General features: G+C 40.8%; 2 protein-coding genes across 2 annotated transcripts; one reads left to right on the top strand and one right to left on the bottom strand.

Moving 5' to 3' along the window:
- Positions 1 to 2,769: 2,769 nt before the first annotated feature.
- On the top strand, positions 2,770 to 5,534 carry tmem14ca (transmembrane protein 14Ca). The gene is made up of 6 exons (XM_061093896.1): positions 2,770 to 2,831; positions 3,180 to 3,242; positions 3,333 to 3,417; positions 4,434 to 4,535; positions 4,690 to 4,777; positions 5,345 to 5,534. The coding sequence occupies exons 3-6, from the start codon at positions 3,342 to 3,344 to the stop codon at positions 5,400 to 5,402; spliced, it is 324 nt and encodes a 107-aa protein (XP_060949879.1). The 5' UTR covers positions 2,770 to 2,831; positions 3,180 to 3,242; positions 3,333 to 3,341; the 3' UTR covers positions 5,403 to 5,534.
- Positions 5,535 to 6,233: 699 nt separating this feature from the next.
- On the bottom strand, positions 6,234 to 17,393 carry mak (male germ cell-associated kinase). Its single transcript, XM_061094155.1, has 15 exons — positions 17,290 to 17,393; positions 15,553 to 15,607; positions 14,964 to 15,085; positions 13,766 to 13,848; positions 12,839 to 12,971; positions 12,395 to 12,566; positions 11,761 to 11,928; positions 11,206 to 11,487; positions 10,842 to 11,047; positions 10,557 to 10,696; positions 9,543 to 9,692; positions 8,730 to 8,816; positions 6,964 to 7,083; positions 6,617 to 6,712; positions 6,234 to 6,394 (listed from the first exon to the last, which is right to left on the bottom strand). Exons 1-15 carry the CDS (start codon positions 17,391 to 17,393, stop codon positions 6,234 to 6,236), a joined length of 2,079 nt encoding a protein of 692 aa, XP_060950138.1.
- Between the last annotated feature and the right edge of the window lie 281 nt (positions 17,394 to 17,674).

The raw sequence follows: 17,674 nt of genomic DNA, 5'->3' as shown, positions 1-17,674 counted from the left end.
ATAATTCCACACATGCATCTATAGATTTTCTCTTCTGGTGCTAATGTTTAAAACAAAGCCTTCATGTCTGACTTCAAAAGGCGCAGACATTTTAACTGCACAATAACTGAACAATACCTGCAGCTATATAGACCCAGACCTCTACCAGGCCTGGACAAAAGCAGGGGAGAGAGGGAGGTGGGAGGAGGATCTGAAATATTGTTTGGGGGGCTCTGTGCACTTTGGGGAGGAGTGGAGTTTTAACGCAGAGCTGTCGGAGAGTGAGGTTACTGTCTGACAAGAGCGCGGGGTCCCTTTTGAATATCCAGCCGTGTTTGTCTAGGGCTTGGTTTCAAGCACTTCCACCATGGCACGGGGCCTCCGGCAACGTTCAGCTTGCGAAAACGGCGAGGCTGTGTTTAATAGACGGTTGCACCTCAGGCACCTTGTACAGCCATTCCTACTGAAATAAATGACACTGATGTGTGTATTATTATTATTATTATTATTATTATTACTATTATTATGCGTAATTTCGTGCGTAATTAATGCGTAATTCGAGGTGCCAAAAATGTTCCAGTAGGCTAGGCTTTTCCTCACCCCTTCATGGTTTCTGCTCCTTCCCTTTTGCTTTTAAAATACTGATCAGTGGTGACGCTACATCCTTAACCCCCAACATTTTGAGAAATTGGATTTGGAATATCACCTGTAAGAAAAGACACACAGTGGGATTTGTTGCAGATTTTGTGTCTGATGACACCAACAATCCCGTCACAGCCACTTCAGGTACAAAAGCCCCGTGTAGCCTCATAAAATATGAGATTGGTGACAGATGAGTGAGTTTTCAGGCCCCCCCCATCCCCCATCATATGAAAGGCTGTGAAAAAGTTGTACACTAGCGCCATCTTCCTGCAGGAGGAGAGCAGGGACACACAGTGTGGCAGGTAGCTGGAAACCATGAGCATGTGTGCACAGTGAGTGAAAGTTCCAAAGGGAAGTCTGTGTATCAAAAGGGACATTTTCTAAATAAGAGAAATGAAAACATATTTGGATATATTCACAGAGGGGGAACAATCAAGTACAGTTAGGACGTCGTTTGGGGGGATTTGTCCCGAAACACAGTAAAACCTAAGGTAATCCTGTGGCGCCATCTTGTGGTCGTGAACAGGACACCAGCCTCCATTGAGTGACTGAGGCTTCAACAGTTTAACTGATAAAAATATAGACTAGAATATAGTTTTATAAATTGACAAGGTTCAGTTTCACACACTCCACTCATACAGGAGATTAAGACGCTTTCCAATGTGTTTGTGTGTGTGTATGTATAGTCAATATATTTAAATATATAGTGGCTTGAGAAAATAGGAAGAGACCTTTATTTTTTGCACACCCCATTGTACTTTAAGGTTTGATAGTAATAGTATATAGTAAATTGATCAAATTGACTTTTATTTCCCCATTGGCTTACATTTGGGTCGGCTGTGAGGCTCATGAGGTAGAGTGAGTCGTCCACTGACCAGAAGGTTGGCGGTTCGATCCCAGTTTCCCTCATTAAAAGTGCCAAAGTGTTCTTGGACAATGCCACAAGTTGCCACAGTATACGAGTGATGTATGATAGAGAGAGTGCTTCACAGTATGTGTGTGTGAGTGGCAAAAGCTGTACTGAAAGGTGAGCAGTCATCAGGACTGGAAAAGCACAACAAGAAGAGAAGAACTACAGAACCTTTTACCTGCATCTATTTTAGGAAAAGTGAGGTCCCATTTTAAGAAATTAGCTTATTTGCAGCAAATCCTCCTAAACTCCATCAGACTGGATGGAAAGCGTCTGTTAGCTCATCTCCTCAGGTCTTTGCACAGATGTTTAACTCTGAGGACTGTCTAAGAGTCCTGCTGCCTCTCCGGTGTTTTCCTCATTGAATAATTTGTATCCGGATAGGTGAACCATCACCACAGTCTCAGGCACTATGCAGCAGGTTTTCATCACCTTTATATGTTTCATCCAGCCCAGTCCATTGCTACAGAGTAACACCGACTGTGGATGGGGTTGACACCACCATACTTCACCAAAGAGATATATTAACCCGTATTGTATTAAATACTGCCGAGCAAAGTCCAAATAAGATGTCATGTAAGTCAAGAGTGGCTCCTGCCAAGAGCTTGCTCTGAATATTCTCTCAGCAGTCCAGTGACAGTTCCTTGGATTACATGACTTGTTTTTGTCCAGAGATGCCGTGTAAACCTTGTATGTGCTGTCTATTAACTTTGCTACAGGAGGACTACAATCATCTTGAGCATATAACTCTATGATAATTACAGCAAACAGGATGTGCCTGTGCCACAGATGGCAGCAAAGGGTCCAAATACTTTTGTAAATAGGATTTTTTTTGCTTTTGATTCATAAGAAAGTTGCATTCCTTATAAAAAAACACATTTGTCATTATGAGATATAGAGATATAATATTAAGCAAAAAATATTTGATAAATTTAAGATAAACATAACAAAATATCATGTAATCATATGAGATTGGAACATTATTATTATTATTATTAGTAGTAGTAGTAGTTATTTTTATAGACACCCTGTTCGAGAAAAAACTAAATATAATCCTAGTAAATATGAACAGTTTTATTCTCAATATAAGCCTACTATTATCTTTATTTGTAGTGGATGTAGTAGTTGTAGTGTAGAAACCATATACAGTGTATGGTAGAAACCCAGCCTCTTAGCGACTGGCGCCTACATTTCCCATCATACATCCCGCTGCACGGAACTTGTGCACCAATAATTAGTGCTCGACTAGGAACAGGCTGCATCTGCTGGTCGTGACAGAGGAGAAGCAGAAGAACCCAAGGTTGTATGTGTTTATATTTATATCAATGTTTACCCATTGTTGAACATGTAAAGCTCCGACTGTCATATACATAAAGACACATGTTCCTCCATCGGACTGAGGACCGGGTGTGTATATGTCCTATGTGTGTGTGTGTGTGTGTGTGTGTGAAGCTAGTTCAAGCTAAGGCTCGGTGGAACTGTCAGTTATATTCTTATCTAACGAAGCCAGACACGCACACGTGCTCGCCCTTGAGGCCACAGTGTAACTATTTAGTGAACACACTCCTGTTTAGAGAGAGAGTGTGTGTGTGTGTGTGTGTGTGTGTGTACATGCACTATAATGCTCCTGTGTCTCCTGTTGGTTCAGCTCGTCCTCTCCTGCAGCTCCTGGTCGCAGCTCTCTCTCCCTCCTGCAGAACCTCTCACTCGTGTAAGTCAACAACAGCAAGAAGTGACCTTGACCTGAAGGGCAAGTGTGCACTGTATAAAGTGTGTGTGTGTGTTGTGTGTGTCCTGACAGGTGTCCAACATGTCTGTGGACTGGGTCGGTTACGGGTACGCAGCGCTGATCGCTTCCGGAGGAGTCATCGGTTACGTCAAAGCAGGTACGTTGGGAACTAGTTTTCAAGTTTTATTTGTCACGTATTGGATGAGGAGGAACAGGTCAGCTCAGCAGTGCAACAGTTAAATTCAAATAAAAGCGAGGTAGAAATAGTTTACTGCAATTCAATAAATGTATAATACAAGTCTAAAACCAAATACATTCAAAGGTGCCACGGCATTTGTTGCAAATTTGGTAACAAACTTTTACCGTATGGAGCGTGTGTGTGAATAAGTCATTGTAGATGTTGCACCGTGTGTGTGTTTGTTTGTGTCGCTTATTTCACATTTTCCAGAGGTGAGCGAGATCTTACCTGACCAATCTATCGTTTAGCCAATAAAAGTCAGTACATATGAGTCTGTAGCGAACATCTTGATATCTGTGTTAATGTTTTCCAATACGAAAACTTAGCAATGCTTTTAAGGCCTTGGCACACAAGGTTTGTACTTTTTTCGTGTGATTAATTTGCATGTTAATACTTTTCAAACCGGTATTCAGAAGCAGCTGTAGAGAAAGAAATCAACTTATTCCTCTTTAAGTAGATGTACCCAGGTATTCATATTACTTGAACACCAGCCATGGTACTTCAGTGCCTACCTGTGTATTTTTGAATGCTTTGAAGTAATTTTTTGCAGTATCTTCAAATGCTTCATTTCTCTTAAATGTGTATTATCCACACTAAAGGTTGTATTTGTGTTATTTGTAGTTCTTTATATTCAAATGTACGTTTAAACTGTAAAATATCAAGCCTCAGTTATATTTTGTCATAAGGATTTGATCAAAGCCTCATCTAAATATTTCATTATTGGTTTTCTTTTACTCCCTACTATTGGTATTTGCCCACAAAAATCTCGGTTCAGTGAGCTCCAGTCACAATAACCTCTCCCCCCCTGAGAAGGGCTCAGTTTCCACGTCCATCCAATGATTTGTGTGCATTGAAATCAACCCCACACCAGTGTATACATGTCTCCAGTGGATGTCACATACAGGTGTTGACCTGACGCCTGTTGTCTGTTCCAGGCAGTGTCCCCTCTCTGGCTGCAGGTCTCCTCTTCGGAGGCCTTTCAGGTTTTGGTGCCTACCAGATCTCCAACGACCCCAAGAATATTTGGGTTTCCCTCGGTTGGTACAATCTTTTGTTTCCCATGCAAGTGTATGTTGCATGTGGAGAAATGAGATCTCCCTTTCCTGAGAGCGTCAGTGTTTCTCTGTGGTCTTCATTCATCCTGTATTTGTCAACATTTATCAATATTTCCCACCACATACTGTGTTCCAGCTACTTCAGGAGCTCTGACTGGCGTAATGGGAAAGAGGTTCTATGGGTCCAGGAAGTTCATGCCAGCGGGCTTGATGGCTGCAGCAAGGTATCATTCATTTGTTAATATGGATTGCATGCAGAACAAACTGGAGAAATAATAATGATAAGTGCTAAGGACAGGTTGTGGTGTTTTGCTCTGTGGAAGCAATTCTGTAATTTCACTGTTGGGGTAATCTGCAGAAAAAATCTGTAACGGGTAGAAAATATATAAAGTTCTGGCCTGTGTAAAAATTAACTAAACATCGATGGACTCTTGGTGAGAACTACAATGTGTCTTCGTTTTTTAATGGAGAAATCAGAAATTATATTTATTGTGCAGTATCATCTCACATCTATATCAGCTAAAATGAAGCCTGGTCAGCAGTAAGTATTTGTTTTATTTTGAAAGCCTATGGCTCCTGATTGGTCCTGATTAGGAGATAGTAACAGTTCGGGTACGGAGCTTTGCTGGTGTGAGTTGGCAAATATGGAGCCATACAGGACTCCGGCCCTTTGCTGTTAATCTCTGATAGAAACTTGCTCGTAATGTGACACAAAAAACATGACTTTTTTCATTTTGTTGTGGTTGAACATCTTCCATCGCTCTGATCCGACCTCTGTTATCTTCTCCCAGTCTTGTGATGGTGGGGAAGCTTGGCATTTCGTTGCTCCAGAAACCCCAGCCGTCCTGAAGAAGCGAAGATTGTGAAGTGTATCCCATCGTCTGCTTCAGGAGCCGTGTGTCATTCAGTGTTTAAAAATATCTTTGAAATATTTCCCATGTTACATGTTTGAAATATAGTACTTTGTTTATATAATAAGAATGTCTGCTGTGTCTTTTATTTAAAAAAAAAAAAAAGAATGCTATGAACTTTCAAGTATTTATTTGTATAAAATGCTTACAAAATTGTCCGTTTATGCTTTGCATAACATAAAGAGGTTTGAAGTCACCTCATAATATTTAGAGTAAGTGGATGTTGGCCTTTTAGCCATTTCACTGACAATCTAGCGGCTACACTATGGTGGATAAAAGCAGAGAGAATGCAGCATTAACAGTTGATAAAAGGCTGTTAACACTTTGTCCATGGGTAGTGAAACAATACTTGACAATTTAAAAACTAGTTTAAAAAAAGCTATGCAACATTTAAATCCTACTTAGAACATTTGCTAACGGTAGAATTGGCTCACACTGAATCCTCCAGGGAAACAGAGGGATTGTCTTGCAGACAGGATCAGTTTTGGTTCATGGCAACCTTCATTTCCACAATATACGGACCGCATAAGTGTAGTTGATCTTGCCTGATGAAAAATGTATCAGCAAAGAACGTGGGATGTGTCATGCACACCTTGAAGTCTTTTTTTTGTTTTTTTGAGCAACATACAAAATGATCATACTTCCTCTAGATTTGAGCTTGAAAAAGGTCCAAAATCTGCTCGTTTTCATTTTCAAAGGGTTCAAAGTTGTGTACCCATGGCAACGCCGCCCAACAAGCAAAAGTCTGTGCGTCCCTTTATCCCCAGAACTACCGATTTCCGCCATACTTGGATGTCCAGTCCATTCTCCCGTGGACGGGCTGTACTGCAGGGGCTCTGGTCAGGAGGCTCCCAGAGGTTTTCCCCAGAGCTGAGTAGCTGCTCCCCTTCGCCTGAGGCCCGTCCGTCCTCCTCTTCCATCCGTCGTAATCTGTAAGGAACAGGCCAGTCAGTCTAACAACATCTACTGTATGTAGCCAGGTCCATTTTTTTTAGAGCATTCCTATATTTAATGCAGTAGAAAACAATGGACAACTTTTTCCACTGAAATGCTGACAATGTTTGAAGCGGCAAACGCTAAGATTTGAGGTATAGCAATATTTATATATTTGCAGTACCCTATGTATATGTGGCAACGAGAAAGTGACAATACCTTCATTGCTTTCACTCAAAGATGAGTTGGATGTGGGCTTGGGCTTTGTAGCTATAGCTTTGTCTTTTTTGTTATCAGGAGAGGAAGAGAGATTGACTGAAAGAGTGAAGAAAGAGTAGCAAGTAGTACCAGTGAGAGAAAACATGGAAATAAGTGGGGAAGTGGAAACTGAATGCAGGAAACCAGGTATAATGGCCAAGTGGGGGACGATAATGCAGTGAGCAGAAATGAGGAACTTCAGGGGGAAATAGTGTTGGATTTATCTCAGATCAGATCCGAGGTGATCTGGCTAAAAGTATCAAGAATCATCAGGCTGGCACATTGACATAGATGAAATGCGTCCTTACTTGCGTGCTGCCCAGCCAAAGGAGCAAGTTGGATTCTCTGCCCCACTGAGCCCACCTCTTTCTTTTGGAATGAAGGCATGTAACCGCCTGAGAGGTTGTACTTGGTGCTTACAAAGTTCCCTGTACAAGAGAAGAAAGACATAGTTAGTGTTTTTTGTATATTTTGTTTTAGGTACCCACCTAGCATGGAGGCCAATGGCTAAAGTCCTTTGGGGCAACGGCCAATATTTTGGCTATGAGTGGCCAAGACTCCGCCTTCCATTCACGTACACCATTAACAGTCCGACTCAAATGTTGACAGTGATACTTTTTGTGGGTGTTTTAGGTCCAGTTGACATTTTGACCAATCTCCATTAACGGCTATCTGCATATGAATGCCGATAAATTAAAAAGCAGATAGCCGATGCGTTTCAGTCAATGTAGTCAACTTCTACACAGACTCTCTATTGGATTGGTCAAACTAGAAACTGCACCAAAATCTTTTACCTTCTCCTAAAGATTCTGCATATTCATATGTAGGCACTTTAGAGATAATATACAAGTTAACAACAACTACATTGAGGTGACAAGAAACATACAAATGAAGAAAAGCTAACATCTAGTAGATGCTCTTGTAAATTGTGTGTGAACTGGTTGTTGCAAATGCAACAAGAAAAAAACAAAAAGACCAAAACAGATGAACAAGGCCGAGTGATTGAAGTCATTCACTTTTCTCAAGTGACACCATCGATCTGCTTCACCAGCACTCACAGATGGTTATCAGTATAATTAGTCGAGAGCCCCATTGTTCCCACATGAAGCTGTTGTGGTTGTAGTGCAATTTACCATCTATTTAGCAACGGGTGTTCTTAGTTCCCAGGTTAAATTGTGTATTTATACCCTCGTCTCCAGCAGAGCTTTTAGCTGCTGGCTCTCTTTCTCATGTTAAGTCACTGGCTGACTACCTGAGGCTTGCTTGTATCAGAGGCCATGCTGGTTGTTAGTTTTTCTCATTTTACCCTCGATCCATAGAGCTCAACAGCTTAGTTCCAGAAGTAGAAAAACATTAATTTTCTGTAGAGTATAGATTTAGATTATAAACCACAATATTTCAACCATCCAAGGTAGATTTACAAGATTGAGAAACAATAATATTTTATCCTGTAGAAGCCACAACTTTGTATGGTATCAGCTGTGTTGTTAGAAAAAAGGCCATGCCTGTCTACCTGGTTCCAGGCTTAAAGGTTCAGTGTGTAGAATTTAGTGACATCTAGTGATGAAGTTGCATGTTGCAGCTGAATACCCCTCACCTCACCCTTCCCTTCCAAACGTGAACAAGAACCTGTGGTAGCCTTCAGTCGTCAGTTGTGTTAAGTTTGTCCAGTCTGGGCTACTGTAAGAAACATGGCGGCCTCCGTAGAGAGGACCCGCTCCTGACGTAAATAGAAAGTATTTAAATACAAAAGGGCACCTTCTAGATTAAAGAAAACTACAATTAGTACAATTTAGATGAAACACACTATTGTATATTTAATTTCTGTCCATAGATCCCTTTCATTTAAATCTTGGACCCACACTGGACCTTTAAAACTCTTAAATAGAACCAGAGCCGTTATAAATGTTGCCACTTGCTGTTGTGATCTACTCCAACTACAGCTACACAGTTTGTACACTAAAGAGCTGTAGCATTGCTAGCCACTTACAATCAACACATATCTAACTTTATCTATTGCTAACAAGGATAAAATACAGCAAACAGTTCTCATGAAGTCATTTGCTTCAAGTACCTTTGGAGAGATCAATTTTCTCCAGTATTCTTTCTTTAACAACCGTTTTCTCTTGTGGGCTATCCACAGACTTAGAGGAACTCTCTTCTATTCTCACGGTGGAAAAAGGAGAGTTGGAGAGGAAAGACATGCAATCAGAGTAAAATAAGAAAAATAGATGAGAAAACAGAAATATCACAAACATGCTGGTGCGTGTGTTTAAATGCCGGGGAGGTGGGCCAAATGAGCAGGGGGCCATTTCAAACACTTGATCTTATACGGACATTCTTAATCTCATGCATAAGCAATGGGGAGGGAGAGACGAGGGCAAAGAAAGAGACGGAGGAGAGCGAAGGAGGGAGCACAGCGGGGAGTCATATTGTGTGTCTGTCTACATGACAAATGATTTTTAGAGGGCTCCCATCTCTAAATTCGCAGACACTTAGGCCCACCCCTGAAACGGCTTTGTCCGTGGCCCCGTAACTACTGATCAGGAGACATTAGCAGCGTCATAAACATTTACGGCTTTAGTGTCACAGAGGACAATCTCATATCGTGTAGCGGTGGATGACAGTGACAGTTGCCAGGTTTCTACCACCTGACGAAATGAGACGAGTCACAGCGTCATTTTTTACGTTGCTGAAGACTTGTACTGATGCCAAAAACAGACCCGTTCCTTAATGCAATATAGGAAACTTGCATTAAAAGACCTTTGATTTTTAATTTCTCTTATTTCGAAAAATGTGTTCTTAGAAATAGGAGCTCTATAAGCTACTGTAGTTATAATTTATATGATTTTTTTCAAATCAACTCCTCCAAACTCCATCCGCTCACCTGCATTGGTTCTGGTGACGGATAATCCTCCTCCAACGGGAGCAAGTGGTTTGTTCACATTGCTAGAGGACGTCTCCCACAGATCCCGCAGCGTCATGGCGCTCATCTCCTTATCGCCCGAGGAGGTCGTCTGATTTTTGCCAATCAAACCTAAAAGCAGCAGGAGGGCAACTTGAGTTAGAGAGAAGATGAGACGCCATGCAAACAGCAGTTCAGTCATTTGTAATGCCTGTAATCCAGCTACGTAATCTGTGATTCACATGATTTACTCCCACAGTTTTACTATGATAATATTTTTAATTTTACTTATTAATATGTTTTAAAATAAAATCTATATTTGCAATTTTCTCTGCAGGGTAACAAATTATATTAAGAGACACATTGCATGAATACATAATTACACATGTATAGAATAATGATCTATATTGTATTTGTTTATTATTATTGCACATAATATATCTATTTTGATCTTATTGATTTATTCTTATTTTTATCTATATAGGTTTCCTATCTTATCATGACACAGAAACCAAGTTATGTTGACCTCAATGCGGAGATAAAGATGATTGATGATTGGGGGTCAGCCCTATGTTCCCACATTTCTAAGGATTTTTTTTTCCCTGACAATTTTGAAAGTTCGGCCCTATATTCCCACAGCCCAGGTTCCCAGATTTATTTAAAAAAATTAGTCCCGATGTTCTCACAGCCCTATGTTCCCACATTTTCTAGATTTTTCTGAAAATTAGGGTTAGGGTTAGGGGTGTTGAGCTCAAGAGAGTTTAGGGTTAGGGTTAGGGTTAGCGGTGTTAAGCTCAAGAGAGTTTAGGGTTAGGGTTAGGGTTAGAGTTCACCAGCTACGGAATGGTGAACCCTTAACTACCAGGCAGGGGTAGAAATGTGGGATCTGTAGGAACATAGGGCCTAATTTTGTAATGAATATTAGAAATGTGGGAACATCGGGCTGTGGGAACATAGGCACGCTCCCGATGATTGGCTGTAGCCGTGCGGACTTACCAGGCAGGTAACGTGACTGGCTGAGGTAGTGCTGCCGTGCTGCGGATCCTGGAAGACTGTTGTCCACCTGACCAACCTTCACATTGTTGGGCAGCTTAGTGACTGTGCTGAAGGAATACAGAGGTTTCTGCTCCTTGGGCCTGAAAACAGAAACCAGACAGAACGTTATGCATCACATTAAGAAGGCTTTCACACCAAAGTTGTTTAGTCCGGATCCTCTGACTTTTCAATGATTGCATTCGTCCAATTGCTAATCCAGTTCTATGCAGACATGGTGGTACTTACTGTGAGTGGTGCTCCTTAGAGCTCCTCTCCTCCTCTGCGTTTCCCAGGCTCGGTTTCTTGGAGTTAGAGGCTGTGTTTTCTAACTGGTCTGTTTCCTCCCAGCTATCCAAGGTCTTGGCCCCAGTCTGGCCCCAGCGCCGGCGACTGTTCCTCAGCCCCCCCATCCCGCCACCCCCGGCACTGTTTTCACTGCCCTGGGATGCTTTCTGCAGAAGGGAGAGATATATAAAGTAACCACACAAACTGTCACATTTGGACTAGGTGCCCTTCAGAATGTTCTCTATCTACAGAATCTTGAGTCCCTTCATGCTTATAAAACACAGAATGCTGCCATTAACTCTCTGAGGCACACAGACACACTCACTGCATGGCGGACAGCTCCTGGTTTACTCTCGGCTTGAGGAAGGGGGATCTGCTGAAGAGGCTGATGATGATGATGGTGCTGCTGCTTCTGCTGCTGCTGATGATGATGATTTTTAATTGAGGGGGTTGAGCCTTTGGACTCGGATGAAGACTGCTGGTTATCATTCTTGGTCTCGGAGGTCTGCTTCTGGGCTGGTGGCCTGGCTTGGACTTTTTTGACGTCCTGGCTTTGAGGACGAGGCCCCAACACTTGGCCTACCTGGAAGTACGGGTAACGCAGGGCCTAGCGAGAGAAAGATAGGAATACTTTGCTAATCTGTTCTTCTGAATTTTCTGTAACCACTGGCACTTATTTAAAACCTGAACATACAAACAACATGGATAACAACCATAGAACCTCCCTGTATGCTCAGACCTGCAGCAAGGTTTACTTAGGCGGCCCGCCCAGATAGATAAATATCACATCACCATATTTTACAGACTTTTAGCCACACAACTGTCTTATTTGCATTATTGGCTGTAATCCAGTGTAGATGTGAAGCGTCTCTGTGCCTACCTGCACGGCAGTGGGTCTCTTTTTGGGGTCCCACTGCATCATGTCCCTCATCAGGGCGATGGCCTCATTGCTGGCGTTGGGTATCAGGGTCTTCAGGTGGGTGGGCACACACTGGGGGAAGCGGAAGTTCATCGCAGAAGCTAGTTGGTAGCCCTCAGGCCAATCCATCTAATGGAGAAAAATGGATGGTTACACGTGACTATATAAATTCGTAAGAATGAAATAGAGATTTTGTTTCACTAGTATTTATATTTTTGTGAATCAGCTTGAGGTTTAATGTTAAATATTTCTAAGTATACATTCTACTAAACTAGAAACCTCTGTTAAGGCCCAACAGTCCCCTTCTTCAACCACATTTAAATTCAATAGATTCAAATTTCTTATTTGGAGCTAAACCAAATTACACAAGCTATATAATCACCATCTTGTCCTATGCTCTAAAATGATAACTCCCCTAAACGTGCCTCATTTCTTTTCATCAAGATCCATGAATATCTGGAAAAATGCCTGAAAATGTTACAAAGTTAAAAATCCTGGATCTGCGCCAAACTATACTTGGGTCTCTCCTGACCCATACCGCATCATTCCACCAAGTGTTTGCATTCCCTGCTCTCTCCATTCCGCCTCTTCTCACCTTTTTGACGGTGCCCAGGACTTGGCAGATCTTGAAGATCTCATCCACTTCACTGTTCCCAGGGAAAAGAGGCCTGAGTGTGTAGAGTTCAGCCATGATGCAGCCCACAGCCCACATGTCAATAGGAGAGCTGTAGGTAGACGACCTGAGCAGGACCTCTGGAGCACGATACCTTCACCGAGAAAATACAAAAACATAATACTCAACAGTGCTGAGATAAACAAGCCATAAACAAATATTTATGACCCAAATGAAAGACCCTGTTCATTTGGGCCACATATGAAGGGCCCCCCCTACTCAGCTGATGTCCTCCGACCTGCAACAGTTTCACAATGAGTCTAACTTATTTCTAGGTTAATAGCTCGAACAAACTGTAATAGATGTGTGGACATTCTTTTTTATTTTAAGTTTCGATGGCTACTGATGTCTGGAAGCTCCTCTCACCATCTGGTTGATACGTAGTCTGTGTAGGGAGGTTTGGAGCGGATCTCTCTGGCCAGACCAAAATCTGCTATTTTGATCAGTTCTGGACCCATGCACAGCAGATTCTCCGGCTTCATGTCTCGATGGAAGAAGCCTGTAGAACAGTTAACAACACGCTTTTAGAGAACTGAGATTACCTACACACGACTCTGTAGAAGCATGCTACTCTTTTAGTGCAAATGATGAGTAAAATTCAAAAAGAACGGGAAAAAAATAGAGGAGCAAGTAAAAAGGTTCTTACTAGATTGCATGGAACCACAATCGATTGTTGTACTTCTTCTTAACATTAACCCAGTGATTTTAGTTATGTTTAGTTGTGATGGTTGCTTATGAAGGTGAATTGTAAATTTGGCTGCAACCTCATTTCTACCATCAAGCTCAGGTAAAGTGAAAATTAATTAATCAAGTTTAAACCTTGAGAAGTTACAAAGTTTGATGTCACAAACAAATATGTCTTGGCCCAGGTTTATATAGAATATATCTAAACTCATGCATTAAGCTACATTACCTCATAGACATCCACAATGAAGAAATATGAGTCTGTCTGAGGGTTCCGACATAGTATTAGGGCCATAATAAAAGAAATCCAATAAATTTCAGAGATTTTGAGAAGTCTTTGAGTCTTGAAATGCCAAAATATTATGCATTTTGTTATAAGGACAACCTAAAGTACAACTGAACAGGATGATTCACATTCCTCACTTTAACGAAGGCAACAGGCTGATCCTCTGATCGCCCCATGTAAAATGACACATCACGTCTTTATTTTAAATGTCCCTTATACTCGTCGGTGAAGGTCACATTGACTTCTAACTATTGCAAAACACAGCATCCAAGCTACAGGTCAAGCGTCTTTCTGAACAAGAGTGAGAGAGTAAAGCCTCTTACCATGCTTATGTACAAATACCAGCCCAGACAGCACTTGAAACATCATGTTCCTAATTTCATTCTCTGAGAACATCTTATTCTCTCTAGTTGCAGACCAAAGAGGAAGAAGAAAAAGAGAGGAAAGACAGATACATGAAAGAAAAGATGTTAAAAAGGGAGGAAAAGCGCATGCATTTCAACTGGATGTGTGGAAGCATGGGTTATGGGTGAGACACTTGCCAGCTTGTTGAACGAGTGTGGATTTTCTCACTCGCGTAAGAGTTTGAAAACTTCCTACCCAACATAGGAGTTATCCACACATCCGTTAGTTAGAGAAACGAAGATCAGAGAGTCAGGATGAATGAGGCAGTTATGGAGGGTTCACAAACTCCAAGATTCTGATCAGCTAATCGCCAATTTGATGAGGCAGGTTGAAATATTCGTAATTTATAGTGACCTCTCTAATTTGACTTTATAGAGCTCTTCATTGAATCTTGCAGTATGCAGCCGCTCCCATGCACGAGGCAAGAGGAGAACATGTACACCTACCATGTTTGTGAATAAACGACAGGCCTTGTAATATCTGAAAGCTTATGTTTCTTATAGCTGACTCGGGGAACAATTTTTTTCTGGAAACATAAAATGGATATTATTCCAATTAACCCGCTAATGTTGTGCACATAGAAGAACTGGTCAATATGCTGAAAAACAAATCACAAAAAACACATTACTGTCTCCCGGTAAAACCAGAACTTCCACAAACACACTTGCGTATGGCCAAGCATTAGAGCCCATGGGCGAATCAAAATAAGCCCATATCTCAGTATCTGGGTTTATGTTTGCAGATATGAAAATGTTTATTTTACAGAATAAACAATGCACACAAGATGTGCATTTACGTTTACATTTTACATTAAAAAATATGTTTTTCTTTGCTATACATGTGGTTGTATTTGTATTTTTATTAATAACTATTTATAGTTACCAAGTTTATGTTTGAACTGTAAAATATCAATCCTTAATAACATTTCTTAGTCATAAGGCTTTGATAACGACATCTTGCCAATTTTGGGCTGTAGGTGTGATATATAGGTTTGTGATATACCAGCACATTTGTCAATATAGAATTCCCACCAAATAAATCACCATCGCCCCCCATAATACCTCGGTCAGGCTCTACCAAAGATATCGCCATCAAGGGTGATGTTTTGCTTCTTACCTGTCCTTCATAAGCTGGTAGAGGTTCTCCTTCATGTACTCGAACACAAAGTAGAGGTGATCGTTCTCTCTGATGACCTCCTTCAGTTTCACAACATTTGCATGGTTCAGCTTCTTCAGTGACTGTCGTGACACACCCCGGGAGAGGGAGAAAAAAAAAAGAGTTCTTGCGCATGTTTGATATCAAGACTATAATGGATACATCTCACAGATTTGCTGTGCAACGGCGTTTAATGTTTACAGCTAGAAAATGGGAAATACCTGAGATTAGGAACACTGGCTCACAGTTCTGAATTAAATAGTGATATACTAGTTATGAATGTTGAATTTTAGTGATGTGCAACACGTTTTAAATCTCATTGTACACAAACGAGGCATTTTGGAAAGTTGGGACTTACAGTATTTTTTAAACAGTTGTTGTTCATACAAACGATATACACCATGATTCATTTGATCCAGACCGAAACCTCTTTTGGTCGGATTAAATTTTTTAAAAACCTGTTACTTTGGTTTGGACTGAACTGAAAAAGTCTGAAGTCTGGAAAAAAACAGGCAGGTGTGAAAGCCCCTTAACGTATCTCTGTCCTTACCTTTACTTCTCTTAGGTTCATGCATTCCTCCCATGAATAAAACTTCCTCTTCATCCTATGAAAGACAAAACATAGATGTGGATATATGCATATGCCAAGAGTAAGAGATAACATCAGGAAGGCAGGCGGTATAAATTACACCCAACATATGGTCACCGTCTTTGCAAAATTGTGTTGTGTGGCTGCATCAATAATTCAGCTCTTTTGACACGTCTCTGACTTCAGCTCATTTCATATCATGAGCAAACCTCCAACACCTCTGTATTTTGACGTGAAGTGAATTGACGTTTTCAATGTTACGGGCTTCACATATTAATTTCTGACCCATTGACAAACTCAAAACACACGTTGTGCTGCTAAATACATGAAAACACCACACAACCAGCTTGGATATGGAGCATCTTTTACGATAGTTCCCCTCCCTCTGGATTTATGTGAGAGTTACAGAACTTCCAGATATCTATTTTCTCCTGTCTGGGCGCCTTCCTTCTACAATGTCAGCAACCTGACACACCCCCTTCTACTTTCACTCCCTTTCACGGTCACCACAGGTATTGTCTTGCATGGTAACCGAATGATCAACTGGGTGGACACATCTCCCAGGTTCCTCATCTATTATTGAACCCTGCTGCCACGCTGCTGAAACAAAGCCATGAAAGCCGGTTTGTTTGCCTTGGTGATGGCAGGAAACCATTGAAAACCTCCGCCCGGGGAGTCACTTTGAATTTCTTATGCTGTATTTCATCAAAGACATAGTTCATCAAACAAATACGAGTTTATGAATATTTAGTACATCATCTGCCCAAAAGATCCGTTTTCACCAGGCAACATATATAAACGTATTGGTTTAAAAGGTTGTGAGACTTAAAAAACTTAGTGTATTTGGGTTCATAGTGAAGAATTCCCTAAATGTAATTATGTTAACTTAAACAAAGACTTTATATGCTCTGTGTAGGAGAGTTTGGTAATATTGTCAAATTCAAATAGGATATTCTTCTCTAATCTTTCATTCAATTTCTCACTATCTTCATCTTGATGATTATTGAAGCTTTTAAACAATATTTCATGGATACGAGGGGTGCGCTCAATGGGCTACATTAGAATTTAGCTTGTTCATCCCGCAGGACATTCAGTAGGTTCCCTGATATGTACTGTTTCCCTTTTAAATACGACTTCACTATAACATAAATCAACTTTTAAAACTAGAGACTAACAAAGTAACTGTGAATCATACGACATGGCGAAATATTATATCAAGATAAAAATGTCGGTATCAGTCGTTCTCAATATTTGATTTGCATTTTCATATGTATCTTTAATCCTTTTCTTTTGCCATTACTTTTCAATGATGTTGTACTATATCATTTGCTGTCATTGATTTTAAACCACATTTTATCAATTTGCTTCTTGTTTTCATTATTTCCTCTTTGTGAATCACTTTGCAAAGTCTTTTTTGAAACGTGCTATACAAACAACGTTATTATTGTTATAATTCTGTTGATAATTGTCACATTATTTCTTTTAAAGGTTGGGGTTTTAAACTTCTCTTTATGAGCAGAGAACACCTAATAAACAGGGAAACAATTTTGAGGTAGATCAATTATGTGTTGTGTCTCCCATCTGATCGGTATATTGAGATAGTAATCGGATATATACTGGACATTTGTTACATTGTTACTGATGAAAACTATATCCTGATGACTAGTGTGTTTAAAGTTAAATGGTTATCATCCTCACCTCTTGATAGCCACCAGTTCTCCGGACTCGTTGCTTCTCCCCATCACCACACTGCCATAGGTGCCATCACCCAGCTGCCTCAGGGTAGTGTAGCGATTCATCATCTCTACAACACATTTGTTTCCACAGCTTCTTAACTTTCCTGAGGCGTGAATCAAGTTATGGAAACACACCATTGGTCCACTCATCAAATGTCTTTTTTGCTCACCTGGTCTTCAGGATCACAACTCATCTTCCAGAAACTGATCCATGTTTTGAAAATTCTGGTGTGGCTCAGTCAACACTGGGCCTTTGTAAGTCTTTGGTAAAAAAAAAGAAGAAGAAACTAATATCGTCAGGAATAGACACGATAATTACCCCAGTCTTACCCCAGAAAATCAATGCT

This window comes from Limanda limanda, chromosome 20, assembly GCF_963576545.1.
Source record: "Limanda limanda chromosome 20, fLimLim1.1, whole genome shotgun sequence".
In the NCBI taxonomy this organism is placed as follows: Eukaryota; Metazoa; Chordata; class Actinopteri; order Pleuronectiformes; family Pleuronectidae; genus Limanda; species Limanda limanda.
This window is presented reverse-complemented; position numbering and strand designations above follow the sequence as displayed.